We start from the raw sequence: 23,028 nt of genomic DNA on the forward strand, positions 1-23,028 counted from the left end.
GAGAAACCCTGTTACAGTCTCTCAAGTTTGGATTTAGACAAGGCATTGCCCCAATTACTGCAGAAGACCGAAGAGGAACCTGGGCCTTCTGTAAATCTCATTTCTTGGGTGGCTTCAATAGTTACTCTCCCCCTCTTCCCCCCTTCCTTCCTCCCTACCCTATGCCCCAGCTTTGTCTTCACACTTGCAAACTCCAGACCTGACAGCCTGGAGTCTCTGTGTCTCTAGGCTTCCTGCAGCCCATCTCATCACCTCAGAAGACTCCAGGCATAGAATCGCTCACTGCAACCTAGAAGGTATTTTCAATATCGGGACAAATTCTGATACCTTAAGTAAAGCAGACGTGTGAACTGTTACAAGGGAGTGGGAAGGGAGGGAGAGTGAACCCAAACCATATGCAAAAGTTTTCTTAGAATGGAAAGAGAAATTTTGGTAATCTAAAATGCTAATTCTTCAAAGAGACAGACTTTTGATAAAAAGTATTTCTTTATAACTTTAAGAAAGTAACTATTACTAATAGGTGTTTTCAACAACACACTTAAAGCAATGTTCCCAGTAGGTTTTTAAGATACAGTATTTTGCCATCTTTGGAATATGAAGTTTGGTGTTCTCTCTTTATTTTAGTGGATGCTATCGGACCCCTCTCCCGCTGATCTTGCTATCTCCTGCTCTGCTGTCTTCCTCAAGACTTGTATATTCTATTTTGGAAGAACACTCAAAATGGTAAGAATAGCTGAGATCCCTGCAAAGTGGACTCTGTAATCCTTGTGGGAAAAACAAATGAGCTGGTGACAGCCATGTTTAAGAAGCTGTCTTTTGATTATTTGCAGGGGGAAACTGCTCAAAATTTTGTAATCAAGATGCAGCATGAGGGTATTTCGTAACTGCATATTAATCAATGCTTGCTCAGCCCAACCTTGTACAAGAGTTAAAATGGGCTGCACTGAGGAGGAGCTCATTTTTCTCCTCCGGTGCTTTTGCTTTAAAAGCCTACAACCCACTGGAGTTACTTGGTGCTTTCTCCAGCACTGTGGTACCGCCTGCACCTTCAGAGCAGTAGCAGAGGGAATGCACGGGACTAGGGAGGGCTGTGGGAGACCTGGGCTCCCGTGCTGTGCTCCCAGGCCCAAGCTAGGGCACCTGGGCCTACCAGCCAAACGCTCTGAGCCTCAATTTCACTGACTGTCAAATGAGCATTATGAGACCTCCCCAGCATCCTTCTGGGGCCATTGGGGGGCTCAAATAGCAGGGTAATTGTTCCAAGTTGTTTGTAAACTATGAAATGCCACGGTGAGTCATTAGGTCTGCCACAAATTAACTGAAGACATTAGTGAGTGGCCTTTTCCCAAAACTCCAATTAGACATGGACAGGCTTCACCAGGAGCCAGTTCTGACATTTTCACCTGCTTGTTGGCTCCAGGGCTCATTCTGGGCTCTACCCCGAGGGAATACTGAAGAGTTAACTGTATACTGAAGAGTTAACCACGGGGGTACTAGGTTACGATGGAAACAACTGCACAGTTTCATTTCCTAGAAACCCAGATGTCTGTTTTAAAGCAAACACAGCCCACATCTGTCTATGGCCTTGAAGTAAGAATGATAATAATAAAGCTCACCTTTATGGAACATGGACGAGCTTGACATACGTGATTCTAGCTTGATATACGTGATTCTGTTTGAACCTTGAAGCAGCCTTGTGAGGTGCAGATGGGGAAACCAGGGCTTCGAGGGGTTAAGGAGCTTGAGCACACTGGCCCTGCTAGGGAGCAGAAGCAGCCTGGTAGTCTGACTGCGGAGGCTTCAAGCTGCTCTGAACCACACAATTCCAGACGGGATGAGCCCCGCACAGTCTATTACCCACCCAGGAGGCACTTGACAAACGGCCGTGCACTGGGATTATGCTATTTTACCACTTTACAAAAAAGGAGAAATTGGTATTTCTATTACAAGACAAGACATGAAGACAATTGTCCAAAGGAGAAATACAAAAGACCAAAAAGCTCAGGATAAATAGTCAGCCTCATCAATTGTCATATGTCAGATCCTTTCTTCTAGAAATTCCACTTCTAGAAACTCTTCTTAAGGAAACGATCAGGGATGTGATGAAGTATTTACAAAGAGATTGGCTGCAACGTGGCAAAGAAAAGATCTCATGTCCCATGTTGGGGGAGGGTTAATTAATTGTGATCCACCCGTTCAATCAATGGAATATTATGTAACTATCAAATCATGTTTTTTAAAAAAAGAATAATTAATGACAGAAGAAACACTCAAGATACAATGTTAAATGAAAAAAAAAAAAAGCAATTCAGAAAGCCATAAATGCCGTGGGTTCCTGATTGTTTAAAGCACATGCTAGACAACTGCTAGATGCTTTACTAAATGTGTTTACATATATTTTCTTATTCGTTTCACAAAAACAGCCCTGTATTATAACTGTATTACAGTTGAGAAATCAGAGGCCATTGAGGTTAAGTGATTCACCAAAGTCAGAGAGCTCTGTTGAACTTGGCAGAATAAGGATGGAAAGTCAAATCTTTCCACTGGCAAAGCCCTGGCTATCACTAAAAATGCTTCTCACTATGGGAAATAGATCAGGAATGGGGAGATCACCATGAGAAGGAAACGTGTGAAAATATTAACAGTAGTTAAACAATTTCAAAAGTAAAAAAGCATGATTCTGCTCTTTACTATAGCACATTCCTTCATGACTCAATAAAGGGATAATAAGGAATCCATTTAGTAAATTAATCAAAATCTGATTTTTAAAAAATTTAGGAGGTTGTGCCACAATTAAAAACCATCATCACAGATGAGCTAACCAGTCGTTTTGTGCCCCAAGAATAGATCACTTATATCTCCAAACCCACCAAAGGTTGGGGCTGGGGTTAGCAAACCACAGCCCGTGGGCCAAATCTGGCCTGAGCCTGTATCTGCACAGCCCCCATGCTAAGAACGGTTTTTTAAAAAATATTCAAATAGTTGAAAAAAATCAGAAGAAGAATACTATTTTGTGACAGTAAAAATGGTATGAAAGTCAAATTTCAGCATCAATAAATAGTGTCACTGTTCGTGTATTTGTTTACATATTGCCCAGGATGAGGGAGACTGTGTGCTGGGGGGCCCCGCAAAGCCGAAAATATTTACTATCTGGCCCTTTACAAAAGTTTGTGGGCCCCTGGTTTAGGGAAAACACGGGAAGAGGATATAAGGTCAATTAAGATTTAATAGCCCGTATTATTTGGTACCCGTTGTGTTGCATAAGAGCTGCTGAAACCCTAATTTACATAAGGCTAGTTTATATCATGTTATTCTTTTATTTTGAAAACTAAGTCTGTTGCATTCAAATTAGAGGAATTAAGTCATAAAAGGTTTCTTTTTTTAAAAAAAGTAAGTGGGTTACATTTTTGTCCTTATATTTTTCTTTGTTACATAATGAGACTTTAATATTTCTGGTGTTTCCACTTTACAGAGATTAGCCTATAATCAGAAATATTTCAGAATTCATAAAAAGGGAAATTTCCAGAGGAGGTTAGGTCTGTTAAACAAACAGCACTTAGTTAACTTCCCTTATTCACATCCCCCTAGGGGCTAACCAAGCTAACCGAGCCCTAGGCAGGTTTACACACCACAAATCCAGTTATCAGATAATTCGCTGTCATATCAACATGGCCAAAGAAGTGAGTGAATTAAAAATCAAGCATTTCCAACAATTGCTCCCCCCTCTCCTGACCTCTTCCACCCCCTTTCTCTTTATTCTCCAGCCAGCCAACCATCCCCTCTGGTTCAACCCAAGCCATTCATCTGTGACACCCCCCCCCCCCACCACCATGACATAAAATTCCTTCTTCCACAGCAGGCCCGCAGGGTCTCTCGCCACCAGAGATGCTGCTCTCAGCATCTCCTTTGAAAGTCAGGCACCTTGGCTTTTTTTGACTCTGCAATCCTGAAAATAAATGGGAGGTGCAGCTGACGCCTGGAGCGCCTGTCCCAGAAGCATGGCCTGGGGTAGTGGAGAGCAGGCGCCCACTACCTGCTCGTCTTCTGACTGGTTGCTCAGTGGCTTGGTCAGTGGGTTTGGCTGGTGCATTGTGTGATGAGTGGAGTCAGAAGAGCGAAACCTCTTCACCCACTATCAAAAGATCTCCCCAGGCCTCAAATAGTCACATCTCAAGAAGAATTTCCTTCTGTGAGGAATTTTGGTGAAAATAATTAACTACAACTGCATAACAGCTATGCAAAGAATATATGATAAAGATTGGAAGGAGAATGCAAATCAGATCCAGAATGGTGGATTTTTTTAACGGGGAGGTGGGGGCTTCTTATCGCTACCAGACAATCATGCTCGACTTCACCCAGTCACTCTCCTACTCTCCCAGGGGCCTCTCCACCCTTCTCCTCTCTCTTCAGCCCCCCACCATCTCCTCTCCAGTCTCCTCACTCTTAGCTGGTAACCCTGTTTTGTTCTTCATGGAGATCTTTGAAGCAACTGGAAGAGAAACATGCTCCCCCCAGCCACCTTGTGCGCCTACCTACAGCATCTGCACCCACATATGCCCCTCATGGCTGCACCACGAATCACTCCAAAATGCAATGGCCTGGAACTGCAGTCAGCCCCGGCCAGCCGGCCAGCGCCAGCGCGGGAGGCCGGCGGGGTTCAGCGGGGCGTTCCCTGCACTGGGCCTCCTGCACGGCTGCGGCTCAGGGCGGCTGCATGGGGTCTCTCACAGGTCTGGGGCCTGGGCTGGGAGACTCAACAGCTGGAGCTCCCCGGGCCTCTCTCTCTGGCTCCATGTGGTCTCTCCAACATGGTGGCTGCAGGGTAGCCAGATTTCTTACACGGTGGCTCAGCACTCCAGAGCAAGTGGGAGGTGGGAGAGTGACCGAGCACCAGGCGGAAACCGTCTCCTTTTCTATCCTGGCCTCGGGAGTCCTGCAGCATCACTTCTGCTGCATTCTAGCCATCCAAACAGTCACCAAGGCCGACTCAGGATCAAACGCAGGTGAGAAGTGTGTCGAAGGATATGCAGACCCTTCAACAAAGGACCCAATGTTTACACTCCTCACTGAGGCCTTTCTCTCCACTGGTGCACCAGGTCCCCAACCTGCCCAGCTCCTCAGAGCCAAGGCTCCAGCCTTGTCCCCTCTCTCTCCTACCTCAGCTTCATTATTCATTATTAGTGGGTACTCTGGTTCTCAGAACCTTCAGTGTGTCATTCCCACCAGCATTAAAACCATGCTGCTACTACTCCCCTCCTGAAACAAGTTATCTTGTCTCTTCTTTCCTGGTGAACTACTGCCCCATGTCTTTGTTCCCCTTTGTAGGAAACCTAGAAAAATTTGCTATCTCCTATCTGTCTCCTCCCTCTCCTGCAAGAACTCTGAAGTCATGTTTTACTTGGTTATACCTTCAACATATTACTGGTATCCAACCAGTCCTCACCATCTCCTCCACTGCCACCTGGGTCCTGTGCTTGAAGTACTTGGACAGCCTCGTAACTGGTTTCCGTGCTTCTGCCCTTGCCTCTGATTGTCTCCTCTCAACACACTAACCAGCACAGTCCTTCTAAAATGCCAGTTAGACCATGTCTCTCTTCCAATCAAACACTTGCAGTGGCTCCCAGTTCCCCTCAGAATAGCTACCGCATCCCCACAATGGCCCACCAGGCCCTACGTACTCGGGCCCCCTCCCTCTCTGACTGCCTCTCCTGTTACCCATCTATTCCCTTGGCTCCAGCCATCCTGGCTTCGTTGCCAATTTTGGAAATATTCCAGCATGGTTCCACCTTGGAACCTTGACATTAGGCTGTTCCCTCTGCCTGGAATGCTTTTCCCATGGATATCTGTGAGGATAACATCATCCCTTCCTTCAGATCTTTGCTCAAATATCAGCTTCTCATTGATGCCCACCTAAACCACCCTATTTTGTCAAACCCCACCTCTCAGCCCTGATCTACATTACCCTGACTTGTTTTCTTTTTCTTTAACACTTATCACCTAACAGCTAATATAATTGTTATATATATATATATATATATATATATATATATATATGTGTGTGTGTGTGTGTGTTTATTTACTGTTAGCCTTGGCCTGCTAGAACGTAAGTTCCAGAAGAGCAGGAATCTTTTCTGTTTTGTCCACTGATGCATGTGTCCCAAGTATGTAGAAGTCAGTAAAGACTGGTTGAGGTTTTGATTTTCGATTTCTCACAATTTCCTTCAACATTAATATGGTGAGACCTTATTATTTCCTTCATAATTTTAGTTTTAAAAAATGTTCTAACAAAAACAATACATGTTCTCTGTAAAAAAGTCAGAGAAGTAAAAGAAAGTACCCCCCCCCAGTTAAGACCCCCTTCATATTATTTTCCAGAAGAAATCTGTTAAAGTTTTCTTGTGTGTTCTTCCATGCTTTTTTCTGTAAATATACATACATACATACATACATGCACATCCATCATAATGGGATCAAACTATTATGCTATTTGATGCTTTTAAAATTCATTTTCTAAAAATAATGGTAGGATTCCTTTCAAGGAACACATGATATTTACTCTTGGTGGTTTCCCACTTTTAGGTTATACCAAAATTGATGGATTGTTATCCAGTTCTTTTCATTCTTACTATTTCAGAGAGCTGAATAAAATGGATAAAATTATTTGATCTGAAGACATACAATGTTTCTTATTATAAAAGATGTGCTAGTTCTTTGCACTTGTTTTTTCTCTATGGAATCCTTAGAAGGTTAATGATGATATAAAACTTTGCGCAGACCATTTTGAAAGAGCAGCAGCAGCCTGGGATTCTAGGGGACTAGCAAGACTTCCAACTGAGGTTGGACCCAGGCAGATAAGTTTCAGGGGGCTCTGGAGCCAAGCTTTAGAATTGTAGAATAACCACAATAGAAAAGGATGGTTGAGATCAGCAAGTTCAGCCCTCAACATTTTGCAGACAGAGAACCACAGTTTCCAATCTGCAGCTCTGTCTTAATGGAGAGGCTGATGGGTCCTGACATGACTTTCAGTTCAAAAGATGATTGCTAACCTCCCAAATAAATAAACACAAGGAGAAATCAGACTAATCTTGTTTCTTCCTCTAACTTGTTCCAAGACACAAACCACTTAACCTCACTTCCTCAGTTTTGACATCTGTCTAATAGTTCCCAGTTACATAAGTGTCCTTCTAACTCCTCAGATTGTATCCATACATCTCTGACAAGCTTGCAGAGTTGTGAAAATAAACACGCTATCTGCAAAGCATGAAGTTAGAAATATCTTGGTAAAAAAAATTTTTTTTTACTATTAGTAATTATATCTCTACAACTGTAAACATTTAGTTGGGAATCTAATATGAATCCTAAAATCATGAGAATTCAGTTCTGATTATGGGCTAGAGTCCTGCCATAGAAATGATTCATCCAAGGAGATAAGCTGTGCCACTCTGAAGGGTTGTTTATTAAAACTTTCGTTTGAAGGGTGAGCAGGCATCCTTATCTTTTGGGCTGACTTTGCCCTCATCCCACCTCCTCTTACTTTTCCACCATCCATTTCCCTGACATCAGAAAGAGTTTTGTGCTCAGGAGGTACATGAAGCTTCTGACAGATCAGCAGCAGAGAGCTGAGGGTCAGAATTGGGTAGGAATGGTGTCACACTCATCATCTTTCCCCTCCCTTGTCTAGCACAGAACCTTGCCCAGAGTTGATTCCCAATTGTATTAGTCAGCCAAAGGGGTGCTGATGCAAAATACCAGAACTCTGGTGGCTTTTATAAAGGGTATTTATTTGGGGTAGAAGCTGACAGTCACAAGGCCATAAGCGTAAGTTTCTTCCCTCACCAAATTCTGTTGCCACGTGTTGGAGCAAGATGGGGTCAGCCTTCGTCTTCCTCTTAAGGCTCTGTGGTCCCAGCTTCTTCCGATCTCAGCTATAGACTGGCATAAGGCTTTGTCTCTCTCCCCAGGGCTCAATTCTTTCTGGGCTCAGCTGCTCTGGTCTCTTCACAAGGTCAGCTGTAGGCTATCACACTCTCTCTCCCCAGAACCTCTGCTGCATCTTTGGAGCCACCTCTATTCCTCTGTATTCTTCTCCTGTGTGCTTACTTTCCGGGGCTCCAGCATCAAAACTCCCATTCTCCCCTCTGCCATGTTGTTTTCTCTGTGAGTCCCTGTCCACCAAGGGGGTGGAGACTCAATGTCCTACTGGCCAAATCAAATCCTTAATCATAATTTAATTAAGCAAAAGTGAAACTTCTAAATTTAATACAATCTAATATGCCCAGAGGAAGAGACCAGTTTACAAATATAATCCAGTATCTATTTTTGGAATTCATAAACAATATCAAACTGCTACACCAATCATGTTTGTTGAATGAATAAGTAAGCCTACACTTTACTAAGCGTTTAGATAAAGCCTTCAAATCTATAAATTTATTTTTTAAAAATGCCCTGCAGAATTACATTGGGTGTAATTCAAAAAAAAATACATCATCCAAAAAGTCTTATTCCCCCCTGAGGTTGGTCCCACCAAAACATAAATATCTTTATTTTAATACTTGGAAATTTTTCTTATGAAAACAAACAATCCCCTTGTTGTCAATTGAATCAAGCCCCCCACAAAGACAAAATGTTCAAGTGCTAACCCCAGGTCCTATGGGTATAAGTGGGATCTTCCAAGATCCTATTAAGATGCAGCCAAACTGAAACAGGGTAAGCCTTAAACCACTATGGCTGGGGTCCTTATAAGTCAAGGAAATTTGGACACAGGAGTAGAAGCCAGAGGAGGAGACAGAAGGAGACAGAGCAACATGTAGCAGAGGCAGGGTCTGAGCCACCAGCAAAATATTCCAGACTTTGGAGAAAGCACGGCCTGTGGAGACCTTGTTGTTGGACTTCTAGCCTCCAAAACTCTGCGCCGATAAATTCTTGTTGCTAAAGCCACCCAGTGTGTAGTATGTGCCACACATACTAAGAGATACCTCTCCCCACCCCACCCCCCAAAAGACCCCTATAAAGCACAAAATAGAAAAATTAGAGTGTCAAGAATCCTTTAACTGAAAAGAAAATTAACCAAGATGCAGACATGCAGTACACTGGGTGCATTTCCTCTAACTACATGAGACAATTTGAAGATGATGGCTTGAAATTGGGTTTGGCTCATCTTGGTTTGAAATTGCCTCTCTGATCTCTGCTTCCTTGTCAGAGAAATGAGAATACTTATACTCCCTTTCTACCTCCTTGTAAGGGTTCTGGGAGGGTATATATACATCGTGTATATACCTCTGCACCTGGCACACAAGCAGCACACAATAAAAGGCAACTGTTATTTTAAGAAAACAAAAACCACCCACAGATGATTGATGGCCATTCAAAATGAATTCTACACTCCCCATTTTAACAAAATGGAGTGATTCACTGCGAGAATAGAAACGCCTGTGCATGAGAAATCAAACTTCCCGTTTTTACTCTAATTAACTCCCTAACTGAGCATCCAAACATACTGGGTATATTTGCATGCACAATTAGTTATGCTTCACCACCAAAGCTGGGCCTATGCCATGGTGTTTTAGGGTAGTGTCCAAACCAGCTGACTGAAAGACACATATCTGTTGGCAGTCCTAGCCAGAACACCAAAAAACAAGCAAACAAACAAACAAACAAACAAAATAACATGGGTTATTAGGAGCAAATGCAAACACAGACCTGGCTCAATGCTGAGCCCTTAAAGTTGAAAAACAATGTTAGTTGAAGCTAAGGTTCCTGCCTAAGTGTGAAGCAAGTCGATCCCACTGGCTTGAAAGCGGCAATTTCCACACTTAAGGAAATCTCCACTGGAACAAAAGAATATTTCATGTTTTAAAACAATCTTCTCAATAATATCTTTTGTTTGGAAACCTCAAAGGTATTATTCCTCTTGAAATCGCAAATGTAGAAAGCTTCACTTCCAGAGTCCACCATCTTTTGTTTGGACCTCCCCTGCAGGTCTCGCTGCACTCCATCTCCATCTTGGCATGGGTGCTGGCCCGCAAACTTGCTGGTACTTTGGAGTGGGAGGCTTTCCGTGCCTCAGGGCTGGTAGACAGAGAGCATTACAAGGGCCAGTTGGGTGGGGCAGAATTACTGCCATAGGACAGGGAGAGCCCCAGCCTGGCTGCATCTGTTCCCAGGCAAGACAAAAGAACTCTGTGCTTTTGCTGGGGTTTCAGGTTCAAGGGCACAAAGTTGCTGAGTAAAAAGATTATGGAGGGGTACATCCACAGTCCCCTTCTGTAGCAGTTTTATTATGTTTATGAATTACAAAAATAGATACTGGATTATGTTTGTAATCTGGTCTGTACCTGGGTGTGACTGAGTTATGACTAGGGCTTTGACTGGGCCATGTCATTAGGGCACCAAAGGGTGGGGACTCACAGATAAAAAGGACAGAGTTGGGGGCTTCACATGTTGGAGTTTGATGCTGAAGTCTTAAGCTGGAGGAGCCCCAGGAAGTCAGCATCCAGAGGAAAGAGAAGCCAGCCCCGGGAAGAGAGGACCTGAGCCAGGAGAAGAACACAGAAGAATAGAGATGGCTCCTTAGACATGGCAAAAATCCCAGGGAGAGAGACAGAGCTGTTCACCGGATAGTCTACAGCTGACCTTGTGGAGAAAACAGAGATACTGAGCCCAGAGGAACCCAGGAAGCCTGAGCCCTCACAGATGTCGGCAACCATCTTGCTCCAACACGTGAAAATAGACTTTGGTGAGGGAAGTAACTTATGCTTTATGGCCTGGTACCTGTAAGCTCCTACCCAAATAAATACCCTTCATAAAACCAATCAATTTCTGTATTTTGCATCAGCACCCCTTTGGCTGACTAATACACCTTCCCACACCCTCCCTCGACACCACCCCCTTTTCTTCAGGGGCAATTTCCCTACTTCAGATGCCCAGAGTCCTGGACTCTCCTCATGCCCTTGTCAAAATCTGATCTTTGGAAAAACTTTACTGATTGTGAAAGTCTAACATGCATTTTGTACGGGGTTTTAAGAAAGCTCAAAGCCTTACTTCAGCCAGGAAATATTTATCCCACCTGCACTATGTGGCAGGCATCATCAGTATATGAAAAGACAAAGAAGGATCCAGACCTGGAAAAGTTCACCACCTCGAGGGGAAGATGGATGAGTTGACACAAAGACTTGGCCAAGAGGTACTATGGGAGAGTGGCTGAGAGGGCCAGCTCAGTAGCCCAAGTGCAGAGGTCAAGTAAACACCCGAGGTGAAGGCCAGCATCCCCGGGCAGTTACTTGACTTCCACATCTCCCATCCCTCCTTGTACCTCTCTCTCAGAATTGGATAAGGATTAAATAATTTACTAGAAATTATTGATTGAAATTAGTGCCATGTGAACTGCCTTACAGGCTTGGCAAGGTAATGTAATGTAATTCCTCTTGTACTTGGTAGTCTTGGAGTGAATTTGCTTAGAGTTAATTCCATGCACAGGTACGACACAACTGAAGATTTTTTTCTGAACCAGGTATCAGCAAACTACAGCTGGTGGGCCAAATCTGTCGGGCCACCTGCTTTTTATCTGGCCTGTGAGCTAATAAGGATGGTACCTACATTTTTTATTAGCTACATTTTAAATGGTACCTACATAACACCCTTGATTCCCTAAGATATTTACTATCTGGCCCTTTCCAGAAAATGTTTGCCAATTCCTGCTCTACACCCACACTGTCTAACAGAACTTTCTGCAGTGATGAAAATGTTCAATATCTGCACTCTCAAATAAAGTAGCCATTACCCTAATGTGGCTTCTGATTATTTGAAATGTGGCTAGTGTGACTGGGAAATAGAATTTTTACTTTTATTGAGTTGTAATTCATTTAAATTTAAATAGCCACATGTGACTTGTGGCAATCATATTAGGCAGCACTGCAGTAGACAATTTTTTTGGATTAGTTTTTTTTGTTCGTTTATGCAGTAGACAATTTAAAATCTAAAGACTCTGTTCTGTCAATGCTGGCTTTAATGCAGCTCAATTTAATGCAACTACCCAGAGACTGTAAGAGTTGAGGGAAAGACAACACTCTTTATCAGACTTTTGCCCTGGACTGGCTTTCATTGCCTCCTAGCGAATGCTTAATGGAAAGTGCTGAGAAAGTACAAGGAGGCACACTCCTTTTTCCTCTTAAGGCTGAAAATCCGACTTTATCCATGACCTCTGCTTTAGTTTGGGGTAAACTTAGAGCTCCAGATTGCAGGCAGAGAAAACCTTTCTGAGCAAAGCTGTTTCCTTCCATCTCTGCCTGCAGATTGGCTAACTTCAGCCCTAGTTCATTCTCTCGTAAGAACTGGCTGAAAACAGTAAGAAGCCACCGACACACCTCTCCATTATGAATATTGCCAAGAGTAAAGTCATGGTTGTCACATGTTCTGCCTTACAAGATAGCACAGATGATCGTTTGTCAAGTGTTATGTGATGGCATAACATGGGTCACCAACTTCCCGGCCTCCTGTGTCTGAGTCTTTTTTTTTTAAAGATTTATTATTATTTTTTTATTTCTCTCCCCTTCCACTACCCCCCCCCACCCCGCCCCGGCCCAGTTGTCTGCTCTCTGTGTCCATTCACTGTGTGTTCTTCTGTGACCGCTTCTATCCTTATCAGCAGCTCTGGGAATCTGTGTTGCTTTCTGTTGAGTCATCTTGTTGTGTCAGCTCTCCGTGTGTGCGGCGCCATTCCTGGGCAGGCTGTACTTTCTTTCGTGCTGGGCAGCTCTCCTTATGGGGCGCACTCCTTGTGCATGGGGCTCCCCTAAGCGGGGGACACCCCTGCGTGGCAGGGCACTCCTTGCATGCATCAGCACTGCGCATGGGCCAGCTCCACACGCGTCAAGGAGGCCTGGGGTTTGAACCTTGGACCTCCCATGTGGTAGGCAGATGCCCTATCCATTAGGCCAAGTCCGCTTCCCATGTGTCTGAGTCTTTATTGCCCTCAACCTGACTACATCAATGTCATATCATTTAGGTTCTCTCATAACAACCTAAACAATAAGGCAGCAACTTGTTTCCAAGTTAAATTTCTACACTGGTTAAAGTTAGGCTTGGCTTTGTACAAACAGAAAAGTCAATTAACACTGGCTCAACAACAGCCTTTTATTATTTCTCATAAACTCCTGGAGGACAGCAGCTCATAGCCAGGGTTTCCATTCAGTTCTCTGAGGCCATACAAAGACCATGGATCATGGACCTTGCTGCTCCATCACCCCAAGCCTGTTCTCCTCATCTGCATGATCCGACACCCACATTACAAGAAGCCAGATGGAAGTAGAGGAGAAAGGGGAACAGCCTCTCTCTTTAAGGCCATGTCCCAGAAACTGCACACATATCTTCCTCTCTCACCTTGGCATGAACTTTGCATGCTTAGCTGCAAAGGAATCTGAGAAATACAGTCTTTTCCTTCGGCGTGGCGAACGGAGGTGCTATCACCAGTGTTGAGAGAAAGGGGGAAAGGATATTGGAAGACAGAGCAATCTCTGGACTCCAAAAGAATAATAAAAGTAATTGATCTGGAGTATCAGAAATGACCCCATGGAGTAAGACCAACACATAACCTACACATAATGTCAGCACCTTGTCCTGGAAGAACTATTGGTCCTACCAGTTTATATTTTCTTTTATTTTACTTTTCTTAAATATTTATTTATTTCTCTTCCCCCCACCCCCTATTGTCTGCTCTCTGTGTCCGTTCACTGTGTGTTCTTCTGTGTCTGCTTGTCTTCTCTTTAGACAGCACTGGGAACTGATCCTGGGACCTTCCGGAGTGGGAGAGAGGTGCTCAGTCTCTTGCACCACCTCAGCTCACTGATCTGCTGCAACTCTCATTGTCTCTCCTCTGTGTCTCTCTTTTTTTTTTTTCTTCCTCTGTGTCTCTTTTTGTTTCATCATCTTGCTGTGCCAGCTCTCTGCTCAGGACAGCTTGCCATGTGGGCCAGCACTCCTGTGCAGGCCAGCACGCCGCATAGGCCAGCACTCCACAAGGGCCATCACTCCTGCATGGGCCAGTACTCTGCTCAGGCCAGCTCACTGCAAGGGCCCCAGCTTGCCTTCACCAGGAGGCCCCAGGAATCAAACCCTGGACCTCCCATATGGTAGATGGGATCCCAATCACCTGAGCCACATCTGTTTCCCATCTACTTTGTATATTAAATCTGTGTATTGTTTTCCTCCTCCACTAGATTTTTGAGCATTTATTAGAAATTCTTCCTCACCAGATACTTGGTACAACTCCTAGATAAGGAATCGTTGGTGAATTGCCTGGTCCAAGCCCCACGGCTGGGTCCGGGAGGGTAGTCTGGGTCTCTGGCATGCCTGACTCGCAGGGGGCCTTCTCCTGGGCATGGTGCCTGCCCCAGAGGGGTCCAATGAGAGTGAGCCATCAAGTCAGGACTAGAACCCAGTTCTTCCGACCCTTAATCCAGAGCTCTTTCCACAGCCTTCTGGGTAATCAGTGGGGTAGGGAGTGAGAGGAGGGAGAGAGGATGTTCCAGAGGGTTTCTTGAGGAAGATGAGTTAAAGCTGGGCCTTATAAAAGTAGAGCTTCTTAAACCTTCTGCCAAGGAATATCTGGACAGGCTGAAGAGACAGAACATGACCCCTGGGGAGTCTGGGGGTGTAGGTTAAGGAACTTACTCCAGGGAAAAACTTCTTGGAAGTTTTGTCCTTCACTTGTTCATCCTTTCGCTTATTCATTCAGTTTTGGAGTCAGCAAACATAGCGGAGCACCTGCTAAGTGCCAGGCATTGTTGTAGGTGAGGATACCCAGGCCTTGCTCTCCCAGAGCTTACATTCTGGTGCAGAGAGACAAGAAACAAATAAGCACACAAATCAACGAGCTACATTCTGATTAAGTTAAGGGCTATGAAGGAAACAAAGCAGGATGGTACAATAGAAAGCACATATACCTCTCTGCACCTCAGGTGACTCATCTGTAAAATGGAGATAATAACAGAGGTCTGCAATTCCAAAATCCCCAAACTAAATGCTTTGTTCTAACTCAGTTGGTGGCAAAACACAACATGATCTGAACTCATTTGGAGGTGACTCTTGACCTGAACTGAATGCATTAATTATTCTTTTTAAAAAAATTAAGTTTAGAGTGAACAATCCCATGCTTTGCTACAGAAATTCTTGTAGGTTTGATTATGGGATGCTGCCCCAGGCCCCAATAGGAGTAGTATACATAATATAAGGTAAGTACGTGCATCATGTTACGTTCTGAAATCTGAAAAATCCTAAATTCCAAAATTAGCCCCCAAGGTTTTGGGCAAGGGATGGAGGACCTGTAATAACGCCTTCACAGGGTTGTTGGGAGGATTCAATGAGTTGATGTATGCAATGCATTTACAATGATGCCCAGCATATAGCATTTAGTAAGGGCTACGCCAGTTAAATACTATTACTATTGTTATCACTATCACTACCTGGAGGGTATTAAGATAAGCTGGCTCAGGAAGGCTTCTCTGAACAGGAACCAAAGGGACGAGAAAGATCCCGCCGCAGGAAGAGGAGGTGAAAGGTAACTTTGGAAAGAGGGAACAAGTGCCAAGGCTAAGGTGGTTATGAGCTTGGCATGAATGCAGAACAGAAAGCAAGTGGCTGGTGTGTGGTTAAAGAAGAAAAAGATGGTTGAAAGTCCGGGAGGTGACCTGGAGTCAGAACATGTGTGATATTTTAAGTAATGGTAAAAACTGGATTTCATTCAAAGTATAATAAGAAGCCAGTGTAGCTGACCTGATTCAGGTTTATGAAGAATGCTCTAATGCCACCTGGTGAATGATAGGAGAGAAGGGGAATTAGGGAGACCAGTTAGGAGTCTAGTGCCATAGTCCAGGTGAGACCTGATGGCTAAATGTACTGGGGAGGTGGTAGTACAGAAAGGGAGAAGTAGATAGGTACAAGAAGAAAATTAGAAAGCAAGAGAAAAAGGCTGGACTAGGCTCATATAGGCTCGTGAGAGCAATTCTGCACATCTCTTCCCAACTCTGCCTTCAGTGACATCACACTGGTAGCTTGAAATTGGCCTTGGGGAGTATTCGGGAAACTGGCTGAATAGGGTAGATTGAAAGAGAGAGAGACCCTGGAGATGAGGATAAGACTTTGGTGTGGACCAAAGCTGGAGTAATAGGGTTTCCGCTGGAACTGTGTCAGCAAAAATGGTACAGCAGGGAAGATGTCAAGAAGGACAATAAAGGAAGTCAAATGGACTCAGTGAATGGTTTTAGTGATGGGGAAGAGGAGACTGTGTGTGGGAGGGGAAAAGCCAACTTTGTACCTCTAACTCCAACAAACTTTGGGCACATAAAGATGTGTGAAGACGCCCTTTGAGATCATTCTGAACCAACTTGCACTGGAGAAAAAGAAAGCCAAGGGAAATTTTGCTTATTTCCCTCCTATCAGAGGAATTAAGGGAAGTAAGCATTTTATTTATGGGATACAAATGTCATTGGTTGATTCAGTCACTTGGGAAAACAAAGGCAACAGCTGAGCTATAAGCCTGTCATAGAGCTATAGGCTGGATCATTCCATTTATAAGCACTAGTTAAAGTAAAATCAATGTTCTTGATGGAAAGCCTGAGACTTGAGAGCAAGACCATGAGTAAATTCTCTAAGGCAGAACCAGATCAAGGCAATATGGTGATATTAGCAAAGGTCTTTGGTGCTTCTCACATCCACATTTAAGGTCTTTCTCCTCAGGGTCTCAGGGTCTCTCATGGTAGCCCTGGATGCCCAAGGATGACCATTATGGGTAGGTGCCCACAAGTTCTGGTTTCCCTGAGAGTCTTGGTTGATGCCTGTAGCCTTAGCAAATTAATAACTGCTTCCCTCTCTCACTCTCAGAAGTATCTTGTTTGGTCAGTTTTATGAGGTCACCCTATTATGCATCACCCAGGCAGTGCCCTAACTTTACCACTCTCTCCTCAAATTCATGAAACATGAACCTGCTATACAGAGAGAATGCCCATCCTCAAATCATCTTGGAGATGATTTCCAAAAACAATTCAAGAGAAAAGCCACAGATAGTATTGTAGTGACAGGAATGTATGTTTGATAGTCAAATGCCAATGACAAGTCGGTGACTTTGGGAAAAGCAGCTAATATTGCTAAACTGTGTCTTAATCTGTAACATGGGGATACGGGGTCTGCTTTTTCTATCTACTTTGACTATTATGAGGCTCAAATATGGTGAAAGATTTGTAACTAGGGCTGGCTTAGCAAGCAAGCACTAGTCATACTGAAATTTTAATGTTATTCTTCCCAAGCATATTTGTGTTTTAACATTCCATTACCTTCACAATTTCAGACCTTGGCAGCCAATTGATGGCTTTCTAAGAAATGATGAATAGGAAAACGCTGTTTCTACCACCTTAAAAGCCAAGCAACTGAAAAGCTAAAATGCTAAATGTGTAATTGCATTGTTGCCAACCTCAGTAATTGATAAATACAATCATGGGCTGGGAGGGTGCTGTTTAGACAGGTGGTAACAAAACCCAAATTGCTTATTTTGAGAGTGTAGCAAAAGAGAGGCAGTAAATGGGAAGTTTTCATTCCTATTCTTGGTGTATTTCAGACTGAATTTATTCTTTCTTATCCTTTCAGGTGTTTCTGATGTGGACATCAAACAGACAATTTCTTATCCTTTTAAACATGATCTTAATTTCCAAACTCCTTGGGGCTAGATGGTTTCCTAAAACCCTGCCCTGTGATGTCACTGTGGATGCTACAAAGACCCATGTGGCCGTGGACTGTACAGACAAGCGTCTGACAGAAATCCCTGCAGGCATTCCCACCAATGCCACCAACCTCACCCTCACCATTAACCATATACCAGGCATCTCCCCAGACTCCTTCCACAAGCTGGACCATCTGGTAGAGATCGATTTCAGATGCAACTGTGTGCCTATTAGACTGGGGCCGAAAGACCCCAAGAAGCTGTGTACCAGGAGGTTGCAGATTGAATCTGGAAGCTTTAGTAGACTCATTTATTTAAAATCCCTTTACCTGGATGGAAACCAGCTCCTGGAGATACCTCAGGGTCTTCCTTCCAGCTTACAGCTGCTAAGCCTCGAGGCTAACAACATTTTTTCCATCTCCAAAGACAATCTAACAGAACTGGCCAACATAGAAATACTCTACCTGGGCCAAAACTGCTATTTTCGCAATCCTTGCAATGTTTCATTTTCAATCGAAAAAGATGCCTTTGTACACCTGAGAAATTTAAAAGTGCTCTCCCTAAAAGATAACAATGTCACAACTGTCCCCACTATTTTGCCACCTACTTTAACTGAGCTCTACCTTCACAACAACATCATTGTAGAAATCCACGAAGATGATTTTCATAACCTCGGCCAACTACAAATTCTCGATCTTAGTGGAAATTGCCCTCGTTGTTATAATGCCCCATATCCCTGTACACCCTGTGAGAATAATTCTCCCTTACGGATCCATGACAATGCTTTTGCTGCACTGACAGAATTGAAAGTTTTACGTCTGCATAGTAACTCACTTCAGCGGGTGCACCGAGAATGGTTTCAACACACTCACAAACTTGAGGAATTAGATCTTTCCCAAAACTTCTTGGCCAAAGAAATTGGAGATGCCCAATTTTTGCATTCTCTTCCCAACCTTGTCCAATTGGATCTGTCTTTCAATTATGAACTTCAGGTCTATCATGCATTTGTGAATCTTTCAGAAACATTTTCTTCACTGAAAAACTTGAAAATTTTGCGGATCAAAGGATATGTCTTTAAAGAACTGAAGAGCCTTAACCTCTCCCCGTTACATAATCTTTCCAAACTTGAAGTTCTTGATCTTGGCACTAACTTTATAAAAATTGCTGACCTTGGCATATTTAAAGAATTTGAAAGGTTGAAAATCATAGACCTTTCAGTGAATAAAATATCACCTTCAGGAGATTCAAGTACAGCTGACTTCTGCCCTAACACCAGAACTTCTGTAGACAGTTATGGGCCCCCCATCTTTGACACATTACATTATTTCAGATATGATGAGTATGCAAGGAGCTGCAGGGCCAAAAGCAAAGAGACTCCTTCCTTCTTGCCTCTTAATGGAGATTGCTACATGTATGGTCAGACCTTGGATCTAAGTAAAAATAATATATTTTTTATCAAGTCCTCTGATTTTCAACATCTTTCTTTCCTTAAATGCCTAAACTTGTCAGGAAATAGCATTAGCCAAACTCTTAATGGCAACGAACTCAAGCCTTTAGTGGAGTTGAAATACTTGGACTTTTCTAACAACCGGGTTGATTTACTCTACTCAAGAGCATTTGAGGAGCTACACAACCTGGAAGTTCTGGATATAAGTAGAAACAGCCATTATTTTCAATCAGAAGGAATTACTCACATGCTAAACTTTACCAAAAACCTCAAGGTTCTGAAGAGACTGATGATGAACTACAATGATATTGCTACCTCCACCAGCAGGACCATGGAGAGCGAATCCCTGAGAATCCTGGAATTCAGAGGCAACCACTTGGATATCTTATGGAGAGACGGTGATGACAGATACTTGGAATTGTTCAAGAATCTGCCAAACTTAGAGGAACTAGACATCTCTGAAAATTCCCTGAGTTTCTTGCCTCCTGGAGTTTTTGACAGTATGCCTCCAAATCTAAAAACCCTCTCATTGGTCAAAAACAGGTTTGACTCTTTCAATTGGAGAAAACTCCAGCTTCTGGACAATCTGGAAACTTTAGACCTCAGCTACAATCAGATAAAGACAGTCCCTGAGAGATTATCCAACTGTTCCAGACGCCTCAAGAAACTGATTCTTAAGAATAATCAAATCAGGAATCTGACAAAATATTTTCTACAGGATGCTGTCCAGTTGCGCTATCTGGACCTCAGCTCAAATAAAATCCAGATTATTCAAAAGACTAGCTTTCCAGAAAATATCCTCAACAATCTGGAAATGTTGCTTTTGCACCATAATCGGTTTCTGTGCACCTGTGATGCTGTCTGGTTTGTCTGGTGGGTCAACCATACAGAGGTCACTATTCCTCACCTGGCCACAGAAGTGACTTGTGTGGGGCCAGGTGCACACAAGGGCCAGAGTGTGGTCTCCCTGGATCTGTATACATGTGAGTTAGATCTGACTAACCTGATTCTGTACTCGTTTTCTGTATCTGTGGCTCTCTTTCTGATGGTGGTTATGACAGCAAACCACCTCTATTTCTGGGATGTGTGGTACAGTTACCATTTCTGCAAGGCCAAGATAAAGGGGTATCAGCGTCTGATATCACCAGATTCTTGCTATGATGCTTTTATTGTATATGACACTAAAGACCCAGCAGTGACAGAGTGGGTTTTGGAAGAGCTGGTGGTCAAACTGGAAGACCAAAGAGAGAAACATTTTAATTTATGTCTTGAGGAAAGGGACTGGTTACCAGGACAGCCGGTTCTGGAAAATCTTTCCCAGAGCATACAGCTTAGCAAAAAGACAGTGTTTGTGATGACAGACAACTATGCCAAGACTGAGAACTTTAAGATAGCATTTTACCTGTCCCATCAGAGGCTCATGGATGAAAAAGTGGATGTGATTATCTTGATATTTCTTGAGAAGCCCCTTCAGAAGTCCAAGTTCCTCCAGCTTCGGAAGAGGCTCTGTGGACGCTCTGTCCTTGAGTGGCCAACTAACCCACAGGCTCACCCATACTTCTGGCAATGTCTGAAAAATGCCCTGGTCACAGACAATCATGTGGCCTACAGTCAGGTGTTCAAAGAGACAATCTAGCCCTTCTTTGCAAAACATGACTGCCTAGCTTGCCAAGTTGACCCTGGGCTACCTACATTCTCTCATCAGCATCCTGCCAAAATGGTGTCTTGAAATTCTCCAAGAATTGCCCCTATCTGAGAAGAGTCACCAACATTACATGAAGGAGTTGGAAAGATGGGATTTCCATAAACATCGAGTCTTGCTTATTATCTCTCTGTGTCTCCATTTGGCTTGAGTCTTTCCTCCTTTCCCACAGGCTCTCACATAAAATACTATTGGGAGCATAGTGGCAAGTAGCAGACATGGGGCTCTGATTCTCTAGCAACTATGATGATGAAAAACATACATGCAGTCATGAACTTGAGAAGAAGTACTGGTGTGTTCAGAAATATGGGAGAAATTGCCCAGATTCTGTCTATGTGACACCACAATGTACCATAGTTCATTTAGTGAAACAGAAACCCAATCAGTTGACTCACTCCTCAAGCATTTGCTTCAGCATCATCTAGTGCCTCCTTCTGTATAGACTGAGTATTGGCAACATACTCAGGTTGCTGCTTCGGTACTTCTTAAACCTTGGACCTGCTGCTGCTGGGTTCCATGGGGAAACAGTGAGAAACATCTTTACCGCTGAAAAACATGACTTCCCTACAAATGGACAAAAGTTTTAACAATGCGAATTCTTACAAAGTGATGCTCTTTACCTGTGATGATTATCTGCCTAAATATTTTCATCTGCACTGCAAAGTACTATAGTCAAAGGAAAACTGTTTCAGTCAATGATCTTGCAAACCCTGCTTAACTAACCAGTGCCACGTATTTCTAACTATCTGAGACTTCGATCCACCAACATTAGATGGTTTTGACTATCAACCTGGAGGAGGATGCCGAGGCATTTATTTGATGGTTTATGGTAATCAGGCAGGGCTGTCAATCATGTGGACTCCTTTCATTTGGCAGGGTGGGGAAGCAGAGGAACCAGAGGTTTACAGACCTTAATGATGAGAAAGTTTCTGTTTTGAACTTGAGCTTTAGTACTTAAAACCCACAAAAAGAACCGAGACATGTCCTTTCAACTGGGTATAAATTCACATTGAGTTCAAAGTTTGAAACCCAACTAATTACCCTTAATTTCATGAAAAACTGTTATCCGTGCCAATAGGAAAATTGTGTTCATGGGTTCAAATCCTTGGCATTAGCTTGGAGACATTGTATTTTCCTCATATGTGGAAATACCAAAGGTGTTGCTTTAAGTATGGCTGTAAATACATAGTAAATGAGGATCTAAAGGATATGTGATCAATTAATGAGGGTCACAAATTCCCAAATTAATCTCCAGAATGAATACAGAAGTAATTAAATTGCTACTCTCAACTACTCAACAACTTCTGCAAGCTTTGCTGTGCTTAATCAATGCCTTTCCTGTTCAGTGTAAACAGAGTTAACATCACAAAAGTTTGTCTATTGGCCGCCATAACTTTTCTTTTATTAAAATACTTAAATACATACATTTTTTGTTATTTTGGTAATTTATGGTTATAAACCACTTGCAGACAACTTCAACATTTTCTGCAGTGGATCAAGAGGAAGGGAAACAGAAAATAAGGCAACTCAGAAACCACAGGCATATTTTGACATGAGGTTAAGTACAGTGGTTTGTTTTAGGAAAACAATCCCAAACTCGGCAACAGATGGTCTTAGTTTTAATTCCTTTGTAATCTTGACAAGTCACTCTTTTAACTTTCTCTGGGTCCTCTGTGAAGTTCAGAGATGGCTCAGATCAAAAGCTACCAGCTCAGGCTATAAGGGTAGCATGACCACCAAGCCCCCGCAAAGCTCGAGATGCACGCTGCTTCTCGACTGGCCACCTGTTAGCTCCGCTCCCCAAGGGACTCCCAGATTCTCCATAAAGCCCACTCCACCTTCCAGGCTTGGCCCCCAGCCCCTTCAAGGCAAGACCTAATGAGGGTGTGTCCTTCCTTCTCAGCTAGATACTGTACTTTAGAAAAATTTGGGCATTTTTTGGATCCAAGCAGAGAGAGCTCTTGGGTAGTGCAAGTGCTATGGCTAAGAAAAAGGCAAGAAAAGTGTCTGAGGCTTTGAGAGGAGGGAGAGGATGAGTCTGGACCACCAGGCCCACACATCCTTACGTCTACATCCAGCTCGATCTGTCGGAACACTCTTTTAGGTCCTGCGGGTCCCTTAAATGTAGTCAGGGAACATACAGTATGTGAGGGGGTATGGTGACTGAGAACG

The 23,028-nt window shown here is 43.3% G+C and overlaps 1 protein-coding gene across 1 annotated transcript; it reads left to right on the forward strand.

Moving 5' to 3' along the window:
* Positions 1 to 205: 205 nt before the first annotated feature.
* TLR7 (toll like receptor 7) lies at positions 206 to 22,280 on the forward strand. The gene is made up of 3 exons (XM_058291447.2): positions 206 to 296; positions 625 to 723; positions 17,635 to 22,280. Exons 2-3 carry the CDS (start codon positions 628 to 630, stop codon positions 20,788 to 20,790), a joined length of 3,252 nt encoding a protein of 1,083 aa, XP_058147430.1. The 5' UTR covers positions 206 to 296; positions 625 to 627; the 3' UTR covers positions 20,791 to 22,280.
* The last annotated feature ends 748 nt before the right edge of the window (positions 22,281 to 23,028 follow it).

This window comes from Dasypus novemcinctus, chromosome X (genome assembly GCF_030445035.2).
Source record: "Dasypus novemcinctus isolate mDasNov1 chromosome X, mDasNov1.1.hap2, whole genome shotgun sequence".
NCBI classification, from domain to species: Eukaryota; Metazoa; Chordata; class Mammalia; order Cingulata; family Dasypodidae; genus Dasypus; species Dasypus novemcinctus.

What these genes read in the sequence shown, in the direction of transcription:
- TLR7 (XM_058291447.2), top strand. Translation starts at nt 628, where the DNA reads ATGCTATCGGACCCCTCTCCCGCTGATCTTGCTATCTCCTGCTCTGCT. An exon ending in TTGGAAGAACACTCAAAATG is followed by an intron (nt 724 to 17,634) that starts GTAAGAATAGCT and finishes TTATCCTTTCAG; the next exon opens with GTGTTTCTGATGTGGACATC.